Source organism: Abramis brama (assembly GCF_963993115.1).
Source record: "Abramis brama genome assembly, chromosome: 5".
In the NCBI taxonomy this organism is placed as follows: domain Eukaryota; kingdom Metazoa; phylum Chordata; class Actinopteri; order Cypriniformes; family Leuciscidae; genus Abramis; species Abramis brama.
The window spans coordinates 10,923,387-10,946,239 of NC_139967.1; the positions used below are offsets into that span (position 1 = coordinate 10,923,387).

The window sequence follows — 22,853 nt, forward strand, 5'->3', positions numbered from 1 at the left end:
ACACACACACACACACACACACACACACACACACTCTCTCCCCTACTTTTACAGTAGCTTTAAATAAACTAAACACCTTTGAAACAAACAGAAATATAATATATCAAACGAAAAGACTGAACCCTGTGCAAATGGGGAATCAGACATTGTGACAGAACCCATGACGTCTAAACATATTAAAGCCTATCATTTTTATTCACATGGACATATGAAACACTCAAATGGCCCCATGACTCTTCTGTGTCGATTTTGTGAAAATGTAGGCAACAGCCTTCTTGCAGTGTCCACAAGAAATTTTAATCATTTTATTTACATCCTATCTCATATTACACTTACAAATAAATATTGCATTCTTACAATCTACATTTCAGTTCTACCACTGTTCATCTGTGAGCGTATTTTCACCTGAGCTTTCAAAGAGAAGGTTTCCACATCTGTCCTTCCCTACAACTCTTCAGTAATATAAACAACAAGGATTCAGGGAGCCGGGTAAATGCTGGGGTTAGTGAGGCAGAAATAGAAAGTTGCTTTAAAACCTATAGGACATGTAAAAACCATGGGGAGGTGCTCCGGCCATGTAAAAAGGGGGCAAATGATGTACATTTCGCCTCAATAAAAAGAGAAACATTCATACATTTACCATACTGGAGAGTAATAGACCATATCTACTCTGTATATTTTTCTATCACAGCAATCATATGGTTTTATAACACACAACTCAATTTTGTGGGCTTGCATTTCTACACAGTCCGTCCCATGTTCATCATCGCATCTTCAAACTGTCAGGTTGTACTTCTGGATCCGTTGCTGTATGGACAGTCAGATGGGTCAGCCTCAGATTAGCTGAGGGCCACTATGCACTTTCTGTGTTATTCTTATTGTGCAAATGAACAACCTCCCGATGGGGCTCAAAAGAAGTCCTGTCCTTTTTTTCCACATTCACTTGATAAAATGGACAGTGCATGAGGAGTCTTTATTCTCATGTTGCTTTTCGTCATCGATGTCTTGTGTTTTTCTCCCAGAGGAGAGATGGAGAGGGAGGACTGTGGTGTTTTGGTGTTTTTCACCGACTCCTTAAACAGTGTGTGTGCAGATATAGCTGGTACAGATTCCAGCCAGGTGGAATCCCACATGTCCACGACCATGTCTCGGGATTCACACAGGAGGGACAGACAGTATAAAATAAGCGTTAAAAAACGAACACACACCTGGATCTGGGGCAGGCTGGGTGCTTTGAGGGCCTGTTTTGGTCTAGTTACATACTAATCTGGAAAAAGCCTGGGATTATCTCAAAAAATAAGATCTGTTGTATCTGTCCACAATCCTATGATTTAAATCAAAAAAAAAAAAAACTAAATTACATTAGCGACAACAACCCACGTTCATTGACTTTCATGGACTGTGATTTTCTGTACAGCTGTCAAGTTTGTTTCCTTTCTTTTTCTGTTTGGGCTTGTTTATTTAGGGTGTCGGTAACTGGCTTTCTGTCCCTGCGCAAACCAATTGGCAGCTGCTCTCTCTGCGCCACCTGGACCGATCGTAGGAGCCAGTGTGAACGTGCCAGTCGCTCTTCACCCGTTTCCCCTTTCTGTGAATTTCCTACTTAACTCGAGACTCCCAATGGATTTTATTCCTTCCTACTCCCAACTTGCATCCACTTTCGATTCTTTAATAATTCCTCCCTCTTCTCCTCTCTCCCTGCTTTCCCCCCACAGTGCAAAGGCATTTCTGGTGAGTTTTTGTGTCCGCCCTCTCGCTTTCCCTTTCTTTCATTCTCTTCCCAGCTTCTACAGATTGTCTTGCAGTCTCTCCATGTAGCTTCTAAGCTCGGCCGACTGTCCCAGGTCTATGTCTTGACAGACCCACTTGATGTCGTCTTCATTCCCAATAAGGATGGAGTTGGTGTATGGCCCACCTTCGTCTGGTAGTACGGTGGCAAAGGAAGTAAACTTGACCCTTTTGCGCTTGGCAGCGCTCGGAGAGTTGTTAAGGGGTTCGATTTTTCCGCTGGGGTCATTTCCCGAACAGGACCGTGGATCGGAGTGCACATGGGGGATGCTGCGACCATGCGAAGATCCGCTTTTCTGAATGGCGCTGCCGTTGAGGAGGTACTTGCTCTCCTCGCACCCCTCGTTGCGATCTATTGCAGTCGTGCACTCGTCATTGTGTGTCAGCGGCCCGTGGTCGCCGTGATGATCCATCAGGTCTGCTTCGTTGCCGAGCCACACCCAATCATGGGCGTGGTTCATGTTGCCCTGCTCCAGAACAGGAAGCTGTTTGTGGCGGTAGCGGAAAGCGAAACTGACACAGTTGATTAGAAAGACAAGGATAGCAAGGCAAAAGACTCCAAGCAGGGCGTACATGCCAATTTCTAGGTCTGACAGACCTCTTGGAGCCTGGGTCAAGTCGCTCTCTGCCCCGTCAGGTAGGTCTACCTGCACTGGATAACTGGTATAGTCCACAGGGTTGTTGTTTTGTCCCCCACCCTGCTTGTTGCCCCCGGAACGACTAGTTAGCGTAGTCTTTGGGGTCGTGCTGACTTTCTTCAGGACTGACTCTTCCCGTTCTACCGCAGTGTTTGTGTATTTCCAGCCATCTCCTCCGCTCGTTTTATCCTGTTCTAGTACCTTATGTCTCTGTTCATTTGTGCTGTTGTCCAGACTATTCTCCTCTTGGGTTCCACTCCTCTGCTCCAGGTCGTTCTGTCCAAACTTCACCTGTACGCTTCCTATGCCCATTGCCAAAATGCTCTTCCTCTTGGATTTCTGGCAGATTTCTGAGATCATCATCTCTACGCGCAGCAGCGCCCCTTGGCCCTCGCCTTCTGCCACTACCACAGGCCAACGCTGGGATTGCTCCTGAGAGGTGGAGACCACGCTCTCGTCCAGTGAGGTGATGGTTAGAGTAAAGTCTTTGGGGTCATAGATCTCAAGAGGGGTCACAGAGCCATCACTGTACTGAATCCATGCACTAATAATGGCCTCCTATAATAAAACAGAGAGGTGGTGAGAAATAGAAACATGGTTTAAAGGATAAGTTTGCCCAAAATGTAAATTCCGACATCATTTACTAACTCCAATGTTGTTTCAAACTCATTTTTGTCAAACACAAGATGACAAATTATTAGAGAATTGAACCTTCGCTAAGCCACGCCCGAAAACCGCCACTGGCCAATCGTGGCTTAGCAACCGTAACTAGGCGCGGGAGGTCTGGCAAGCTTTCGAGCGAGGGAAACATGCCGAAGCATTGTGCGTATGGATTGTGCAAATCTGATACCCGGTATCCTAAAAGTTTGGACGGGGTGGTGGATTTTGTTCCCTTCCCGAAACCTAAAACCCAAGGGGAGAAATGCCAGGCGTCATCTTCATTTATATAGCGCTTTTAACAATGTAGATTGTTCCAAAGCAGCTTTACATTGATAATAGGAAATTAAAAGTAAAGTGTTTTGGCTTTATAGCAGCTCTAGAATAAAGTTATTGTTCAGCTCGTGGATCAAGTGTGATTAAAGGCAATACGGAGGCTCACTGACATAACTTGCGTTACTTAAAAATATATTTCAGCATTTTGTTAATCAACGACCGCCCTACCCCAATCCGATCGCTTAGTTCTAGTAACGTAAAAGTAAAAGGTAGTTAGTAAAAGGAGGGAACATCAGGGGGCTTGCCGGAGATCTCCAAGGAAAAGGTTGGTATGCAAACTTAATCAGTTCATAACAGTAACGTTAGTCACTTATGTGACCCACGGCGTGTGAGCACTGAGCAGTAGCCTGGCGCACTAAAAATATAAGCGGGAGAATGTTGTCATTGCAAAGTGGTCAGGCTAATGTCTTGTGTTTATTCCACAATACTTATGGATAAGCTGTTTGATTTATAAATATTAGATTTTCAAATTTCACTCACCCTGCTGTGCACGAACATAGCTGTTCCCATTTGAATGGTCAGCGTATGAGGCGGCTGCTGCTTGCGCTGGGACCTATAACTGTTAGGCTTTATAGCTTCAATTTTGATGAAATCATTCTCTAATCGGTTGCATATTATGTCGTGGATATATCCCTCGAATGCATACTGCAGTCCCTTTTGTCTTGCTCTCTCAGATATTTCACCTGTTCGCCAAAAATGACTAATTATCTCCTTGGGAATGTCTGAAACCGCTGCATACATACTGTAATAGACGTGCCAGGCGCAAAAGCTTGACAGGCGTAGCAACAGTAACTAAGGAGGGCGGGGCTTAGCGAAGGGTCAATTGTACTGCTCGCTTTTTATTGAATGATTCATGTTTTCATTGAATTGGTTGATCCTGTTCAAAGACCAAAAGTGCTTGAGTTATATGTAGTGTTGTTTTTGGCGGCCTGTTTTAATTTTAGTTTTAGTCTAGTCTTTGTGTCAGGCTGTCATTTTAGTTTTTATTAGTTTTAGTCACATTCATACTCTTTTTAGTCTAGTCAAGTTTTAGTCGACGAAAACTGATGACATTTTAGTCTAGTTTTAGTCAACGAAAACTGATGACATTTTAGTCTAGTTTTAGTCGACGAAAACTGATGACATTTTAGTCTAGTTTTAGTCAATGAAAATTGTATTTTAGTCTCTTTTTAGTAATGCGATTCTATTTAACCCAGTCAATATAGAATTTCAAACAAGGCTATCTTATTATAGGCTATTTAGTAGGCCTATATTTAGGGCTGTGACGGTGGCAGTTTTTTTTACCACCGCGGCAATGGACCAACTACCGGCGGTGGTTGGGGGGTTATTAAAAAAAAAAAAAACTCGTTTTATATTTCCACACAAAGACGCGTGATACACTCTGCGCTTTGAGAGGGATGTGGGACAAGAGCAGGAAAACACGAAGATATCGATCTCTTTATGATATCTTCGTGTTTTCTACTTGATGTAAATTGGTTTGAAGAGCGAATTTTATCCTCCACAAGGGCGAGATATTTAGGCTGTGTTTGAGATTGCGCTGCCAGAGAAAGTGAAACTAAAAATCACCCACACGTGTCAAACGCGCTTTACAACTAAACTCGCGCCCAATGTCTAATATAACAAGCACAAACTGTGTTAAAAAGAATTTGACATGCAAGTACAAATGTAGGCAGGCTATCTGTCCTACAGCGTTTTTCTACTTTACCACAGTAAAGAATACGAATATAATAGGCCTAATTAAAAGCGAACCAAGAAACGTTTATAATACCTTTAGAAAATGGGTGAGACGTGACGTGAGTGAAGATTTGGGAAAAGAAACAAGAGATTCCATGCAGGGATGAGTCACGATTTTGGGATATTCGATTAGTTTATTTAATTATAAAATATCGAATAGGTTGTGCGATTATATCTACTCTAAAATAAAATCTCCATGTTCTGGCGCTGATGCGGTGACATGTAACAAAAGACGCTGCCAATAACGCACATAACAGCTGTCACAAAGAACCAGCAAAAGTAATGATTATGAATGTGTCAAATATATCAATGAGACATTTTAATAGAATAACTAATGGAGTAATATATGGTTAAATTCGCTGATAATCGGGTGACCAGATCGCAATCCAGAATTTAAAGCCGACAAAGCTATGGGTTCACGCACAACTCTCTCATTCGTCGTGACGTTACATTTCGTCTCGTCTCGTTTTGGTCAACGAAAATGAAAAGACATTTTAGCATAGTTTTTATTTTTTAAACCACATTTAGTCTCGTTTTTATTCGTCAACGATATTGCATTATACATGTATTTTAGTCATCGTCACATGACCATGCATTTACGTCTAGTCTCGTCTCGTTTTCGTCAGGTGATAACGGTTCGTTGACGACAATATTTCGTCATAATTTTCGTTGACGAAAGCTACACTAGTTATATGGACCACTTTTATGATACTTTTAGTTTTGCATCCTTTTTAAAGCCACTTCAAGCCAATCATGGTAATTGCATGGAATATGATGACTGAATTTTCATTCTGGGTGAACTATCCCTTCAACAACAAAACCAAATGACTTACTGTAAAAGTTAGTAACATTCTTATTTATATAGGTACTGCATCATTATCCTTGGAGAGTGAAGTTTTATATACTGTATATACCATTTAATTGTGAAAATGAGGGTTTCTGCTCTGAATGTGAATCAAAGCACAAACTGCCTGTTATAAGAACTGACATCCAATAGCCATGCTGTCAAGATTTATCTTATTAATAAACGTTTTAAAAAATGGCCATGATAAATGCAGGAGCACTACAAGTTTATATTTACCTTTAGAAGGCTAAGTCATTCATACATCAAATAAAAAAGAAGAGGCAATTAATTTGGAGTGCTGAAAACAATAAACATCCTCTTCACTTGACTGTGAGGTGAAAGTGCATGCCCAACAGGAAGTCCTGCAGTAAAAAGACTACATTACGAGTACAGAATGGAGCTGCGTGCCATTTTTTGGTTACAGCATCAAATTCAAGGTGGCACATCATCTTCTGGACTAACTCCCCGCTGAAACAAATTATGTTTCACATCTTTCCTCACCATCAACTACAGGGAAACACAACTCAACAGTATTATGAGGCTGAAAAGAGTTACTTTAAAGGGATAGTTCTGTCATGAAATGTTTGTCATGGTTTACTCACCCATGTTGTTCTAAACCTGTATGACTTTCTTTGTGCTAGTAGAACATTCAAACCTTGTATGCTTTCAATGTATGGTGAAAAAATCATGTTTATTATTACAAATTTCCACAGAAGAAATAAAGTCATACAGTTCAGAATGACATGAAAGTGTTTAACAACACCATTTTCATGTATGAGTGAAGTTCTCAAATCAAGTAAAGTTTTCCAAAAGCGCACAAAAATATCTGTAGCAGAACTTGCAAACTTTGCATATTAATTTTAGCTTATCTAAACATGTAGATATATAATTTAAGAAATATCAAGTACTATGCAAGGAAAGAGAGAAGTAATTATAGGATTAGTATTATAATTATATAGGCTGTAGAGTGTGTGGAGTTAATCACAAACGCTTGAGAAAGTGAAACGCAAACTGCAGATCAACTACGCTAGTGTCAGAAATAGTGTACAAGAACAACCTTCAGATATGTGTCCACCTTGATTTTGGCAGCTTCTTCAAATGAGACAAAAAGCGTTTTTCTTAATATCCGTAATTGCTAACAACTCCAAATGAGACTCTTGCAGTGTTTTCCCACCCACTCTCATTCACTCAATGTTAACCTTGGGCCTTGTGCGTGGGAAAACGCTGGCAGAAGCCAGGAAAAGCATTTCGGTTTTTAGCAGAGCCGCTATTTTAAATACTTTAATCAGATGATTCCAAACAGCACAGGAGGAAGTAGAATATTAGAGCTTTTCACTTCTCAGTTACAACAAGGCCTGCCAAAATGAACACCAGTGCCTCAATTGAGGGGCCATGGGTTAATAGAGCAAACAGAGGCTATTCTGCAGAATGTGTTTGCATACTGGATTATTTCTGCAATGGTATCTGTACTGTTGGCAGGGCAAACTGTGGACGGTTGATAGGTGTGCTTTACAATGACTCGTTTAAAATGTTGCATGGTCAGGAAAGTATGCAAGAAGCAGTCTGCTTTTTTTCCAAGTTGTTACTTTACCTGACTTATTATTGAACATTTTAGTCTCTACATTTTGCCTCTAATATCTCTCTCCTTAGCGACATACTCTTAAAAAAGCTCATCCAGGTAGCATGAATGAAAATTTATTCTGAAGTGTCACAATATTAGTGCCTATTTCTGATGTAGAGCTATTTTGCTTGTGGACACTTTTGTTAATCAGCAGGTTTCCTTGCAGCTGATTAAGCTTCAATTTTTTTTCCAACAAATTCTTTCAAACTGCACTGCTCTTTTAAATTAACACACCAGCCTAAAAACTTTAGGCAATTGTCCTTCTCAGTTGCAATTCTAGTTTGTTCTCCAAGCCTCATGTTGTCCCTGGTGTAAAATAAATATACTAACATGTATTTGAAATATTTTATTTTATGCTAAGTATACTACACATACATTTGTATTTATGTACTTAATATAAATATCCTTAAAATGTACTTTTAGTATACTAAATTGGTATAACTAATTTTAGATGTAGTTATAATAGTGCTGTGGTCCAACTAAAGATATACTTAAGCATATTTGATTGTGCTAAAGTGGAACTATTGCAAGTATACTTTAGGTACACTTTAAATATCTTGAATTTAAAGACGGATATTATACAGAGATCATTCTATCCCTACTAAGAGACATTTTAGGCTTAATATTGAGAAATTTGCATTGCGCAATAAAGAAGGACCCCAAATGAAGTTAAATTATAATATTTATATTTATATATAAGTCTCAAGCGACATGTCAGTAAATATGTTAACGGCTTTGTAGTATATATATATGAAATAAATGTATTTTAAATACATTTTTGTATAGGTTTTTTTTCACTATAGGGGTAGTTCTGCAGTGTTCCAGTAATTCTCACTGAGGTCAAGTTCTTGAACATACAAGCTAATTCACAGTAACCTCAAAGTTCTAGAATGTTTAGAGACATTCAGAATAGCTTCAGTTTTTGAAGCTATTCAAATACCTTAATTTTAATGTAAGAGCGGCCTCTGCCATTTGTAACTTGAATGTGCGAGGCTTCCAGTGTCAGCTGCTTGGCTATTTTAGCTGTACAAAAACATTCTGTTATTCTGCTTGATGTTGCAAACAGGTCTTTTTTATCATATTATTTGAATATTCTCATAATCATAAAAAAACTGATTTGAAATAATTTTACCGCTTACTCTTCTAGTTATTTACCTATAGCAGCTAATGAATCGAAGGGCTAGCACATCCACAGGATATAGCTTACTTCCACAATGGAAAATAAGGTGGATAATGTTTTATCCAATTTTCAACTTTTCGTTCTACAACATTTAGAGTGAATTCACAACAGCCACATTTTCTAGTTCTAAAACATTACATCCAATTTACAATAGACTCAACTTCTAATTCTAGAAAGTAACAGCCCATTCACATTGCCTCAATTTCTAGTTTTTAGATCGCTGCTGAAAATTCACAGTATTTTCAACTTTCATTATTAAAATGTACAAGTCAATTCAATTCATTATAGCCTCTACAACTCTACACTGCAACCTCTAGTTCCAGAATACTCCAGCCAATTTACAATAGCCCCAATGTCTACAACAGCCATAACTTCCACTTTTATAGAATTTTATAGCTAACATATGATTTTTCCCATATGATTCAAAGTTTATGGTAGTAAAATTACCTGTTTTGGTGTGTGCAACAGGTCCTGAGCAGTGGTTGTGATGTAGAAGGCTCTGTTGTTGGTGGAACTGGGCTGCAGTGAGAGACTCAAAGAGCCCACCAGCTGAACTCCCAGATCAGTGATGGTCACTTTATCATCCTGCACTGTGATGGTCTTCTCGGCCAGAATGGAGTCAGACAAAGGGGATATTACCTGGGAAATAAATAAAAAATGGAGGCACCAATGATCCAATGCATGTGTCACTCTGTGCTTACCCATCTCTATCTATGTATCTATGTATCTATCTATGTATCTATCTATGTATCTATCTATCTATCTATCTATCTATCTATCTATCTATCTATCTATCTATCTATCTATCTATCTATCTATCTTTGCATGCAATTTAATATAGTTATTTGAAAACCCTTTCCTGTCTCAGTTTCCATTATATAATATTTCCCATCCTTACAAAAGTAAAGCAAAGACGAGGAAATACAAACTGACTCTTTGCAATTGGTTTACTATGACAGACAGGCAGTATGACAGGTCTACAAAGAGCTCTTAGAGTCAACGTGTCATCGTCGAGCATCATATTCTGTTAGCATGGACATAACTGACACCATAAGGATTCCCAAGCTGAGGGGAGGAAAGGAAAAAATAACAAAAATGGCAGGAAATCAAAGGGGTGGCGAGAGCGTAAACGATAGGGAGAGAGACAACATGAAAAAAAGAACAGAGAGAATTCCACTAAAAACTGAAATCATAACCAACTCAAAACCACATGCGAGGTCTTATATAACCATCACACATTTGGACCAACACATGAAACATGATAAATTGCAAATGGAGACTGACAGACATGAAAACACACATAGACAGAAAATGAACATAAACACACAGGGGCCTCTTAGCCAACAGAACACTTGACTCGGGATTGAGCATTCAACACAGCTGAGATTTTAACACCTGTAGGCAAACAAGCTTGTTATCACTCACATGCAATAACATCTTTGCAATGAGGGGTGAATATATCCGGTGTGTTTGACAAGGGAGGTGTTACTATCTCTCAGGTTCTCACTAAGCAGATACAGTCAAACTAACTGACTATGAATAAATTAGGCATGGGTTTGATTCCCCGGGACCACATATACTGTACTAATATTCCAAATATATAAATAGAGATGTAGATGCCTTGTATGTTAAACATAAATAGCATCAACAATGGATAGACGGATGGATGGAAGGATAGATGGTTAGTTACCTGTATAGTGGTCATGCCCAGGTCTCTTCCCACCAGCACCCTTCCATCAATTAGTCGAGCAGTGCGTGTATCTTCCACTTTTAGGAAGTCCAGGACCATCTCTGTGATGTCAGCAGACCAATCAGAACCCAGCATGTGCACAAGCTCCCCACCAGGGTCAGCTGGCTCGGCCACGAAGTGTGTGAGAACACGTACCAGAGCATACTGATACTGCAGGGCACAGCCTCTGCCCTTCCTCTCATCCTCCTCATCATCCTCACTGTCCCGGGTCGGCCTGGGCAACACAGAAAGCAGATAAGAAATTTAAAATCTACATGTTTAGAAAACAGAATTACAATTGTATTGACTATGAAGTGGTGACATGAGTCTGGCTATGTAATGAAGCCCTGAAGTACAAGGGTAGAAACATTATTATTGAAATGCCATTATGTATAATCATAACATTCAATAAACACAACACAAATGGGTTGACTTTGAGTTGGGTTATTTAAGTTGAAATAATGATTTACTAGTAATGACATTCTTAGAATAATAAAAAACAACTTAAATAAATGATCCTTGTGCTTCACGGTTTCCTTAAAAGGATAGCTCACGCATCATGCTTCACTTTCATGTTGTTCCAAATCTGTATGACTTACTTTCTTACATGAAACTCAGAAAAAGATGTAAAGCAGATTGGCAAAGCAGGACTTTTCCTTAAAGTGAAAGTGAACTGAGACAGGGGTTGGCAAGCTCCGAAAATGTGAAAAAAATCAACCCAAAATAGTACCCAAACTGCCTGTACACTATATTCCAGCTCTGTGTGAGGGAATTTAAATCATTATTTACTTGTTCTCACATCTCATTTTTATTTTTGCATATTAAAACATGCCATTAAAAAAAAATCACTGTGTGTAAAAGATGCAGCTGGTTACCCGAATGATTAGAACTGAGAAAAATAATCTCCAGCAATTATCCTTCTTTTCTTTTCTTTTCTTTTCTTTTCTTTTCTTTTCTTTTCTTTTCTTTTCTTTTTATTTCATTGTCTGTTTTTTTCTGTTGGGTTTTGTTTTGTTTTCTTTGCCTCGTCTTTTCTTTTCCCCCATTTTATTTCTCTCTCTGAAAGTGTGATTACTTCAAACTTCCAGTTCACCTAAGGGGAAGCACTGCGTGGAGTGTAAGTTTGTGTGTGTGTGTGTGTGTGTGTGTGTGTGTGTGTGTGTGTGTGTGTGCGTGTGTGGTTCCTGGTGGTCAGAGGTGTCAAAAGTATTCACATTCATTACTTAGGTAGAAGTATAGATACTAGGGTTTAAAAAGACTTCTGTAGAAGTTTAAGTATCAACTCAAGCTTTTTACTCAAGTAAAAGTGTAAAAGTAATGTAAGGAAAAAAAATAAGAACAAAAGCTTAGGCCGCACCACAGGGGCCTATAGTGCACTAGCCCACCTCCTCAAAAAAACATTTTTCTAAAGGCCATAATGACTATAATGTTATATTAAAATGTTAATGTTGAAAAATTTGGGATGCACTAGGCTACCTGTTTCAGCCGCATATATGCCCATTGAAAATTAACGCATTTTAGTACAATGCAAATACATTAAAGAACCATATATGTGTACTACTGAGCATTAACGTGTTTCATGGAGCGGAAAATATTATGCTTTTTGCATCATTACGCCGGTTTCACACTGCACACGTTAGCAGAGCAGAGGCAGCGCAGAAGCAGTGCATACGGTGAGCGGGAGCAGCACACGCCCGTTTTGCTTTCACACTGGCAACGTTTGACGCGCGCAGCTGAACCGTGGCTTGGGTACAGGCTTTTGAGGTTGTGGTCAACTAAGTACTTTGACAGATTTTTTTTTTTTTTTTTTTGAATAAATAAATATTGATAGGTAATTTATAGCTGAATTATATTTATTATTATATATTATCTGCATATTTATTACATATTAGCACTCATCTCCATGAAAAGCGTTCTGCAAAAGAGAGAAACTTTACGAAATCATTTAGATTGTTGAAACATCTGATACACATCTCATTTACAAACATTACCCATCATAAACAAGATAATTCATAAATGTCTGTAATTACAAACAGCAAAGTTCTTAGGCTAATAGAGACGTAGCCTATTGTAAATGAGCAAATTCATGCACATCATAGATGTCTATACTATACGTGTGCTATATTAATCTGTCTATTCTATTTACCTTTCTATATTGAGTTGAGTTGTTCGCTCGTGGGCCAGGGAAAGGTTGTCAAAAACACTTTTAAATTACCATCGGTATTCGGCACCAAGAGCCACTGCAACTTCATCCATGCTTTTTCCTTTGCCTGCAAGTCTTTATAAAGTACATTATGTGGATCATAAATAACTTTATGCTTCTCAACCTCCACGATGAGATGAGTGTCGTCCATTATTGTAGTCTTTGCAGGTGCACTCTGAAGACCATCGCCTGAGACACCACGTGCTTTTGTTTATGATTGTCAGCATGATGTCAGCATGACATATATAATATATATATCATATTAGTAATATATAATAATAATAATAATAATAATAATATGTAACTTAAGCTAAACTGACAGTATAAATTGTTTAAACTTGTTTTTGTAGTTCGGGCAAAAAGTTTGTTTTTGGACATTTGTTTTCTTTTTAAATTGCTGAAGGTCATTTGATTGACTGTTTAAAACACAATAGATATCATCAATGTGCTTTTTGGGTAAAACTGCTGTGTATTTTGGCCATGATCAATGCATTGTCACTTTAATTCAATGTGAACGGCGCAGCAAAAATAGACTCGGCCCCAAAACGATCGCGGCACTGCTGCTTCTACTCTGCTTCTGCTACACGCTGCCGCGCCGTCTCTGCGTGCGGTGTGAATGCTCTAATCTGTTAACATGGGCGGCGAAAAAACGTGTGGTGTTTTTTTTTTTAGTAACGACCCCAACATTGGCTGTTGGTGCGTTCAAGTCCTCCTGGGAAGTTCGTACTTACGAGGTGGGAAGTCGTGTTTATGACGGCATGTGCGTTCAAGTCACTTTCGTCGGAGTAAGATGGCGGTGTACTTTCTCTTAATTAATTACACAAAAATAGAGCAAGTTTCTTAAACTCTAGTTCTAGATAATGAAGAACAAAGAAATGTGCATCAGGTGTACTTTGGTTTTTTATGTTTTTATTTAATTTATGAAGCCACTGCAAACTTTATCATACTTTATTACATATTACATTGTTATATTATAATGCCATCATATTCTGTGCAGGCAATTAGCTTACTTCGCTGTAAATAGAAAAGTCTTGCAATATCACTGGTAAATACCTTTAAGTATTGTGGTATTCCACCAGTATTGTGGTATTCCGCTATATCAGTGACACGCCCCCAACTCGCAAAGATCGGGGCTTAAAGAAAATCCTGAGCTTCCCATTTGTATTTACGACATTGTGGTGGCGTTCATGTGCGCTCCACTCGAAATGAAATAGGAGTAACAAGGCTATTTTTAAAATGTAAGGAGTAGAAAGTACAGATAATTGCGTGCAAATGTAAGGAGTAGAAGTAAAAAGTCGGCTGAAAAATAATTACTCCAGTAAAGTATACAGTAGATACCCAAAAATTCTAATTTGTACTTTGTTAATTGACACCTTTGCTGGTGGTAACAGTGGTTTTGTTGTTCAGATAGACAGAAATTGGCCATATTGAAAAATGGGCCCCTTCAGACAGACTGAAGGCCAACATGCAGAATTGGGCTGTGAAAAAAAACAGACATATATCCACACACAAACAGACAGCAAATACCATGAAAATGAAAGGGATGGTGCAGGATCTCTGTGGCTAAAAACAGTGTGCCCTTCTCCTCAGATGTCTGCTAACACACACATGTATATATAAATATACCTTTCACACACACACACACGCACCTCTTGTTGGTGATGATGGGCACCCTCCATCCTTTGACTTGGCTGAGTTCGGCATCAGAGACGTCAATCTGGAGCGGTAACCGTGGCACCCAAACTGTGAGCTCTAATTGGCTGGTCAAATAGAGGTAGGTAAAGTTCACTTGAAGTGAGACACGCCCCCTCATCTCTTTCCCATTCACCAACACCTCATCACAACCAACAGATACCTGCAGTGCGAGAGAAACAGAAAAGAGAAGTGGTGGATCGAACAGTTGTGATTGTTTTGTTGATTTTGTAATGACTGTGGCATTTGCTATATTTTCCTCCCATCACTATCCACAATTACACTTATCTGAAAAAAAATTAAGAGCACCCTTTTCACATAATTATGTGAAAACTGGGAAAACAGACTAGTGAGTGTCTCCCTGTTAGTCTCACTGTCTTTTCCCTCTTCTTTTTTATATGGACTTAATTTTTTTCTAATCTTTTCTATTCTATTTCTATATATATCTCTTTACTCTCTGTCATGATTAATGGTGGTCTGTATTCGCTGGACGTTTATGACATTTTGATGGGCTGTGTCTGTGTGACGTTGTCATGGCGAACAGAATACTATCATTTCCCTACCGGTAAATCACACACACACACACACACACACACACACACACACACACACACACACACATGCTCAAGCAGCGTGAAGCAGTCACATCTCACTATTACAGCTCAGGGTCACCACGGGGGCATGATGAAATCTAAAATGAACGTGCATGTGTGTCATGTACGGCTCAAAATGGTCAAGCTTTTCTCAAGAAAAAGCTTGTGGTCAGTCGAGTGATTTTATTTCATAAACATGTTCCTTAACATGTGTCCTGTTAATAATGATCAACTAACAAGGAAAATGAGAGAGAAAGAGAGCTGAAGAATAAGACATTTTAAAAGATATTTATATATATATATATATATACTGTATATAAATAAATAAATAAATAAATATATATATATATATATATATATATATATATAAATATATATATATATATATATATATATATATATATATATAAATATATATATATATATATATATATATATATATATATATAAATATGTGTGTATATATATCTATTTATTTTTTTCAGTTAGTTTTCTACTTTCTACTTTTTGCAATACAATTTAATTATTTAAGCAGTATTATTTTACATTTGATTACTATTTCTGAATGTTTACTGCCATTTACTGTGGTTATACACCTGAAAAACTGGTTTCGGATCTCGTCTGATAGCGTAATCACCTTTGAGTGTAAGCTAAACGAGCCAATGAACATTGGCGTGCGAGATTTGCATCCCGCGCCCCGCAAAGCGGGTATGAATGGAAGCACGCTTGCATCGTACATTCAGCTTTTCGCTTCGGAGCCGAACACTTGTGTTGTTCCGTTTCAATCACCTGTTCGAGTGATTTACTACGAGTCAGGGAGAAGCTCTGCTTCTGAGAGCTCACTCTATCAGAAGTGTTGCTTCCTCCTGTGCACTGGCGCATGGCGCCTCGCTGACAGATATATGTAGAACTGCAGGCTGGGCAACACCCAACAATTTTGCCAGATTTTATAGTCTTCAAGTAGAGCCAGACACCCAGCCTAGCACAGGTTCCACAATGCACACGAGTCAACGTCTGACTGCTGCAGGGGTGACAGAGGAACTCAACAGGGTTAGCCCTTTCTGGGGAACACTACTGGAGCAAATAGACGCACGTATATGGGAAGATACCGGCTCTACACAGAGGCTATAGAATCTAGCGAACATGTTGGGTGTCGCCCAGCCCGCAGCTCTACATATCTGTCAGCAAGGCGCCTTGAGTCAGCACCCAGGAGGAAGCAACAATTCTAGTTGAGTGTGCTCGCAACCCGAACGGGCAAGGCATGTCTTGGGACTGGTACGCCAAGACAATAGCATCCACTATCCAGTGGGCTAACCTCTGCTTGGAGACAGCCTTTCCTTTCTGCTGGCCTCCGTGACAGCTGGTCTGAGTTCCTAAAGCTTTGTGTTCTGTCCACGTATAACCGCAAGGAGCGGACGGGACAGAGAAAAGCCAGGGCTGGGTCTGCCTCCTCTGAAGGCAGAGCTTGCATGTTCACTGCCTGGTCCCTGAAGGGAGTGGTAGGACTCTTGGGCACGTATCCAGGCCGGGGTCTCAGGACAACATGAGAGTTGGCCGGCCCGAATTCTAGGCACGATTCGTCGACCGAAATGCTTGCAGGTCCCCTACCCTCTTGATGGAGGTCAGAGCAGTCAGGAGCACTGTCTTCAGTGACAGGATCTTTAACTGAGCTGACTGTAGTGGTTCAAAGGAGGTCTCTGCAGTGCGCTGAGCATCAGAGACAGGTCCCAAGAGTGTATAGAGGGGGGCGAGGCGGATTCAGTCTCCTCGCTTCCCTCAGGAACCTGACGATCAGGTCATGCTTTCCCAATGACTTACCTTAAAACTGCATTGTGATATGCGGCAATAGCGGTAACATACACTTTGATGGTGGAGGGAGACAGCCTTCACTCCAACCCATCTTGCAGGAAAAAAAGCACGACTCTGATTGGACATCTTCGGGGGTCTTCCGGGTGGGAAGAACACCATCCAATGAACAGGTTCCACTTCAGTGCATAGAGGCGACTTGTTGAGGGGGCTCTAGTGGAAGTGATGGTGTCTACCACCGCCTGAAGTAGGTCACCTAGAACCTCCACGTCCCATCCAGGGACCAGACATGGAGTTTCCAGAGGTCTGGACGTGGGTGCCATTGAGTGCCCTGTCTCTGAGAAAGTAGGTCCTTCCTAAGAGGAATGGGCCAAGAAGGGGGGTGTCGCGAGAATCATGAGTTCTGGGAACCAGGTCCGGTTGGGCCAAAACGGTGCAACTAAAAAGACCTGCTCCTTGTCCTCCCTGATTTTGCACAGTGTCTGTGCGAGAAGGCTCACTGGGGGAAATGCATACTTGCGTAGGCCACGGGGCCAGCTGTGCGTCAGTACATCCGTGCCGAGGGTCCCCTCGGACAGGGAGTAAAATAACTGGCAATGGGTCGAGTCCGGAGTGCAAACAGATCTATCTGTGCGGATCCGAAGAAGGATCCAATTGAGGATCAATTGCCGAAGGATTGGAGGAAGGAAGGCTGCACGATTGAGCACGCCAGGGATGTGAATGGCACGAAGCAACCTCAGATGCTTCTGACTCCATAGGAGGAGATGGCGGGCGAGTTACGACATGCAGCGGGAGCGTAGACCACCTTGAACGGTTGATGTACGCAACAGTCGCAGTGCTGTCCATACAGGCCAGTACGTGTTTGCTATGTAGCGGCCCCTTGAGGCAGCCCAGCACAAGGCGTACTGTGAGCAACTCGAGGCAACTGATATGCCAATGCAGTTGAGGCCCTGTACACAGACTTGAAACTGCATGCCCGTTGTACGTGGCCCCCCAGCCTGTGGCAAAGGCATCTGTGAAGACCACAGCATACCTGGACACTTGTTCTAGGGGAACACCTGCCCGTAGAAACGAAGGGTCCGACCACAGGCTGAGGGTTTGGCGGCAGTGCAGGGTGACATGCACCCGTTACTTGCCGCTCTGCCACGCCCATCTCGGGACTCGCCCGTAAAGCTAGTGATGAAGTGGTCTCATATGAAGCAATCTGAGCGGCGTTACTGCGGCTGTGGATGCCATATACCCCAGGAACCTCTGAAAAAGTTTCAGTGGGACCACTGTCCTGCTTTTGATTGTTCTCAAGCAGTTCAACACCGCCCGAGTCCAACTCCATACCGAGAAAAGAGATCCTCTGCACGGGGGAGAGTTTGCTCTTTTCCCAGTTGACCCGAAGTCCAAACAGGCTGAGGTGACGGAGCACCAGGTCCCTGTGTTCGCACAACTGATCTCGAAACTGAGCCAGGATCAGCCAATCGTCGAGATAGTTGAGAATACGAACGCCGCGTTCTCTGAGTGGAACAATGGCTGCCTCCGCGATCTTTGTAAAGACGCGGGGCGACATGCCGAAGGGTAGGACTCTGTACTGATATGCCTGTCCCTCTAACGTAAAGCGCAGGAACGGTCTGTGTCGAGGGAGAATCTAGACATGAAAGTAAGCGTCCTTCAGGTCGATCGCTGCAAATCAATTTTGGGGACAGATGCATTCGAAAATGCGTTTCTGCGTTAGCTTGTCCAGGGTCTGATTCAAGGATCGCAGGTCCAAGATTGGCCGTAACCCACCGCCTTTCTTGGGTACAATGAAGTAGGGGCTGTATCTTCATATCAGCTCGATCGCGTCCTTCGCCAGTAGGACATCGATCTCTGCCCGCAAGACAGGGACATCGTTGCTCCACACAGAGATGAATTGGATGCCCCTGAACTTGGGAGGGCGCCAGGTGACCTGAATCGCAGAGCCGAGTCTGATTGTATGGATGAGCCAGCGAGACAGGCTGGGGGTGCTAGCCAGGCTCCCAGACACAGTGCAAGCAGGAACAACGGGACCGCGGACGTACCCGGGGTGGAGCAGCAAGGTGGAACACAGCGACTCGACTCGGGAGGCACTGAGGCGGCCCGAAGTGGGGTCTGAGTGTGCTGTGCAACACTACCTGGTTCCAGGGTGGGGCAGAGGGTGCGTTTGAAGGCCTGGTGGCGTCCCCGAAACGCACATTGCTGCCCGCTGGCGATAGAGGGGGATGGGAGTGGCAAGGCATGGAAGCGTTGCTCACTGCCATCCACGCTCTTGAGACCCAGAGATAGAGAAGCTGCTCTTACTGAGAATTTGGGTACCGCTGACTGAGACGCCAGTGGAAAAGAATTTGACCAAACAAAAGATTCTCCGCCCGGCCCTCCACTAGGGAAGAGCAGCTGACTCTGGGTCTCCCGTCTCAGGGCTGCTGAGACAGGTGGCGCCGTCTTCCTGCGAAGGCTCAAAGTCACAGTAGAGCTGGCTGTGACAGAGGTTTTTTTTTTGGCGACAAACAGACTGAGGGGCAGCCCATGAGTGACTCTAGTAGCACATCGGGACAAGCTCTTGGTTACCTCAGCCTGCTTCTGAACTGTGGAGAACCACTGGGCACAGTCTCCAAAAGTGTCGCCAATAAAGGCCACCTTGTGAGATGGGAGCATTGAGAAAGTGAACTTTGGCGATGTCTCGCACTTCAGCAAGGTTTAGCCATGGGGGGCTCCTGGACCACCAGTGTGGACATCGTCTGAGCAAGGGCCAGCGCTGTGACTTAAACCACGGTCAGTCACTATGCGCAGCTCAACCCCGACTCAGAACTACCCTCCTGCATTGAGTGTTTTGGCCTTCCACAGACTTGTAGGGTGGCCATCACATGCAGGGAAGAGGTGGTCTGCAATTAGCAAAGCCGTCCCACCACCAAGGGTAGTGAGAGAGGAAAAACTTTTTCTACAGATTTTGGCATGTTTGGCTTGCCATATTGGCGCCAATATGCTTCCACACTGCCAAAAACTGCCACTGTGAAAAACACACACATGAGCTCCGAATGAAATGCTTGGTCCCTAATGAAAAGGACCAGTAAACCCATCCGAAAGCTGTCAGCTTTGTGAGACAGTGAACGTGGCCATCAAACTCGATGGCACACGGCACGCTGAGCGCTCAAGCCCTCATGTAGAAAGGCAAGACGAACAACGTAACGACATGGTCATGCTCTCATGAGAGAGCATAAACACCCACGAACGCAGTCTCAGCATGGTTGCGATGCGCTAGAGGAGTGAGGGGCCCGAGGAGGTGGTCTCGTCGGGCTACGCTCACTTGTAATCCTCAGATCACCAGTGATACAGTATTAGCCAAAGTAGCCCTTTTCTGGTGGCCAACAGAAGAAGAACTAGATCGGGGAATAGGCAAAGGGACTCCACCTCGTTTGAGGCACTTGCGTCTAGAGCGCCGAATGATCCTCAGATCGGACACACACACACACACACGCACACACACACACACACACACACACAAGCCCTGAGAGAATGTATAACAGTTCCCATGCTGTGGATGTTTTTATAGGGTGGAATGTTCTGCCACACAAACACAGACAACAACAGTTGATAAAAGGCACCTTCTAGAAGCCCTAAAGTTTTTGTGTATATGTGTGTGACTCTTGAAAGAGCAATTACCCAGAATTCCCTGCAAGGATGCTACGCTCAATTTCTCCACCTTTGCTTCCATCTCTGTTCTTGCAATTTGCACTTTTTTCAATCCACCTATCTTTCTGATCATCTCCAGTGTTGCTCTACGAGCTGCCACCCTGTCATTCTCTGCAGCAGAAATGACTGTGTCAGGTCTGAGGACTGCAAGGCTAATGACATGGGAAAATGGCAGCTAAAGTGGCATGTGGCCATATCAGAACATCAAAAACACGACATGAGAAAGACATTCTGTAAGCTGGGACACAGCATCACACTTCACCAAAGTTCCAAATAAGCAGCATATTCGACTAGATTTGCATTTATTGAAACACCAGAGAAATACCACTGGAAAAAACAGTACTCGCAATCCCCCCCCCCCCTCCCCCCATATATATACAAATATGACAGTTCAGTACGTACCTCAGTATTGAAGTCACGGTTCGGTATGTGTATATGTTTTTAAATAAATTCTATTATAATAAAAAATTTCTTAAGGATAAAAACATTTTAGCTAATGCAGTAAACTATATAGGGAAAATTAACAACAGAGACCAAATGATTAAATTTAGTTGCTATTTATTTTTAGATATAGTAATCAACACACACACACACACACACACACACAAAAAAAACAAAACAAAAAAAAACCAAGTGCTGTAAATTGCACATAAGGCAGGTTTTACATTAACTTCGAAATCTAATTATAAAGTTAATTTTCTACTCCAATTCATTTTTGAAATATAATCATTTACACAGTGGCTGTCATAACTTGTTTTTATGACAAATTTATTTAAACATACATTACTAACAGGTTAAGTAAATATAATGAATAGGCTAATATAGTGCATATACAAAATGCTTCTCTCTAGAGTTCATTTCTCTAGCGAACTAACTGGCTGTCAACACTAAATGTCTGAGCTAAATGTAATGCTACGTGAGATATTATTCTCAAGCTGTTAAGTTTAACACGTAAAAAAAAAAAATATATATATATATATATACATATATATACAGTTACTATATATATTATATTAACGCAGTTAATATTGAAGGCACAGGTAAATGTAGCATTTATTATCTAGGGTTTATGTGAAGATTGTTTTAAGTTCACTTAAATTAAAAGTTGTTATATTATTTAAAGCCTAATAAATGTTTAAAAAAGATATTATAATTACAATTAGCCTACAATTATACTGTAATACCCTCTATAATTAAAGGGTTAGTTCACACAAAAATCAAGCATAGCATCAGTTCTGGTAGGTCACGTTACTCAAGCTCGCATTAGCTGATTCTCAGCTTATCCACGTCTACCTATAGGAATACAACGCCTATCACTGGATACATATATAAACTCCTTCAGTATTATCAACAGCTATCGTGTTTCTCAGGAGCTAATTACCCTCCTCCATCCCCAGCTCCTCCTCTCATCCAGTCAGGATTTTGCATTCTGATTCCCCCTTGAATCAGAATTAAATCTCAATTATGCTGTACATTAAAATCTTTATTAATTAATGATATCTGCAATACATTGATGTTGGTTCTGTTCTGTTTACCCTAAGGGGGTTATTGTTGCTCTCCCTGCTCTTATCCATGCTAGGCTGCATGGATGCGCAGGGAGTTCTTGCCCAGAACAGAACCATACCGCCAATCCAAACTGTATGCTAATTGTCAATCGTATTTGACTATAGTGGTCCTGACAGTGTTCCAAACCCGCAAGACATTCGTTCATCTTCGGAACACAAATTAAGATATTTTTGATGAAATCCGAGAGGTTTCTGACCCCACATAGGCAGCAGCATCATTGCAACTTTCAAGGCCCAGAAAGGTAGTAAAAACATTGTTAAAATAGTCCATGTGACTACAGTGGTTCAACCTTAATGTTATGAAGCGACGATAATACTTTTTGTTCGCAAAAAAACCTTCTTCCACGTCATTCTCCTCAGAGAGAAGAGATTTGACATCAGTAGCGGTATTGGTATCGGTGAAACAAACACTGAAAATATAGATTACTGTCTTTATGTTGTTTCTCCGTTAATTTGGAGATTAAATGTGAAATTATTACAATATAAAAATATATGAAAAACTTTAATATTAGGTTTTATTAATCATGATTATTTATGTGAAAAAATGTGTTTTCATTTGATTGACAGCACTAATATATATATATATATATATATATATATATATATATATATATATGTGTGTGTGTGTGTGTGTGTGTGTGTGTGTGTGTGTGTGTGTGTGTGTGTGTGTGTGTGTGTGTGTGTGTGTGTGTGTGTGTGTGTGTTTTCTCTCTACTTTCCTCCCATCTTGCAGCTGATGGCGTATTATTTCATGACTTCGGAACGAACCTG

The 22,853-nt window shown here is 41.3% G+C and overlaps 1 protein-coding gene across 1 annotated transcript in view; it reads right to left on the minus strand.

Moving 5' to 3' along the window:
• Window positions 1-277: 277 nt before the first annotated feature.
• Window positions 278-22,853, minus strand: part of LOC311083454 (transmembrane protein 132C) — a 257,203-nt gene continuing 234,627 nt past the window's right edge. The window contains exons 6-9 of the mRNA XM_084114985.1: window positions 14,380-14,585; window positions 10,489-10,762; window positions 9,246-9,437; window positions 278-2,984 (exon numbers count right to left, since the gene is read on the minus strand). Coding sequence (XP_083971111.1) covers window positions 1,788-2,984; window positions 9,246-9,437; window positions 10,489-10,762; window positions 14,380-14,585 — 1,869 coding nt within the window. The 3' untranslated portion in view covers window positions 278-1,787. The remainder of the gene's footprint in view (window positions 2,985-9,245; window positions 9,438-10,488; window positions 10,763-14,379; window positions 14,586-22,853) is intronic.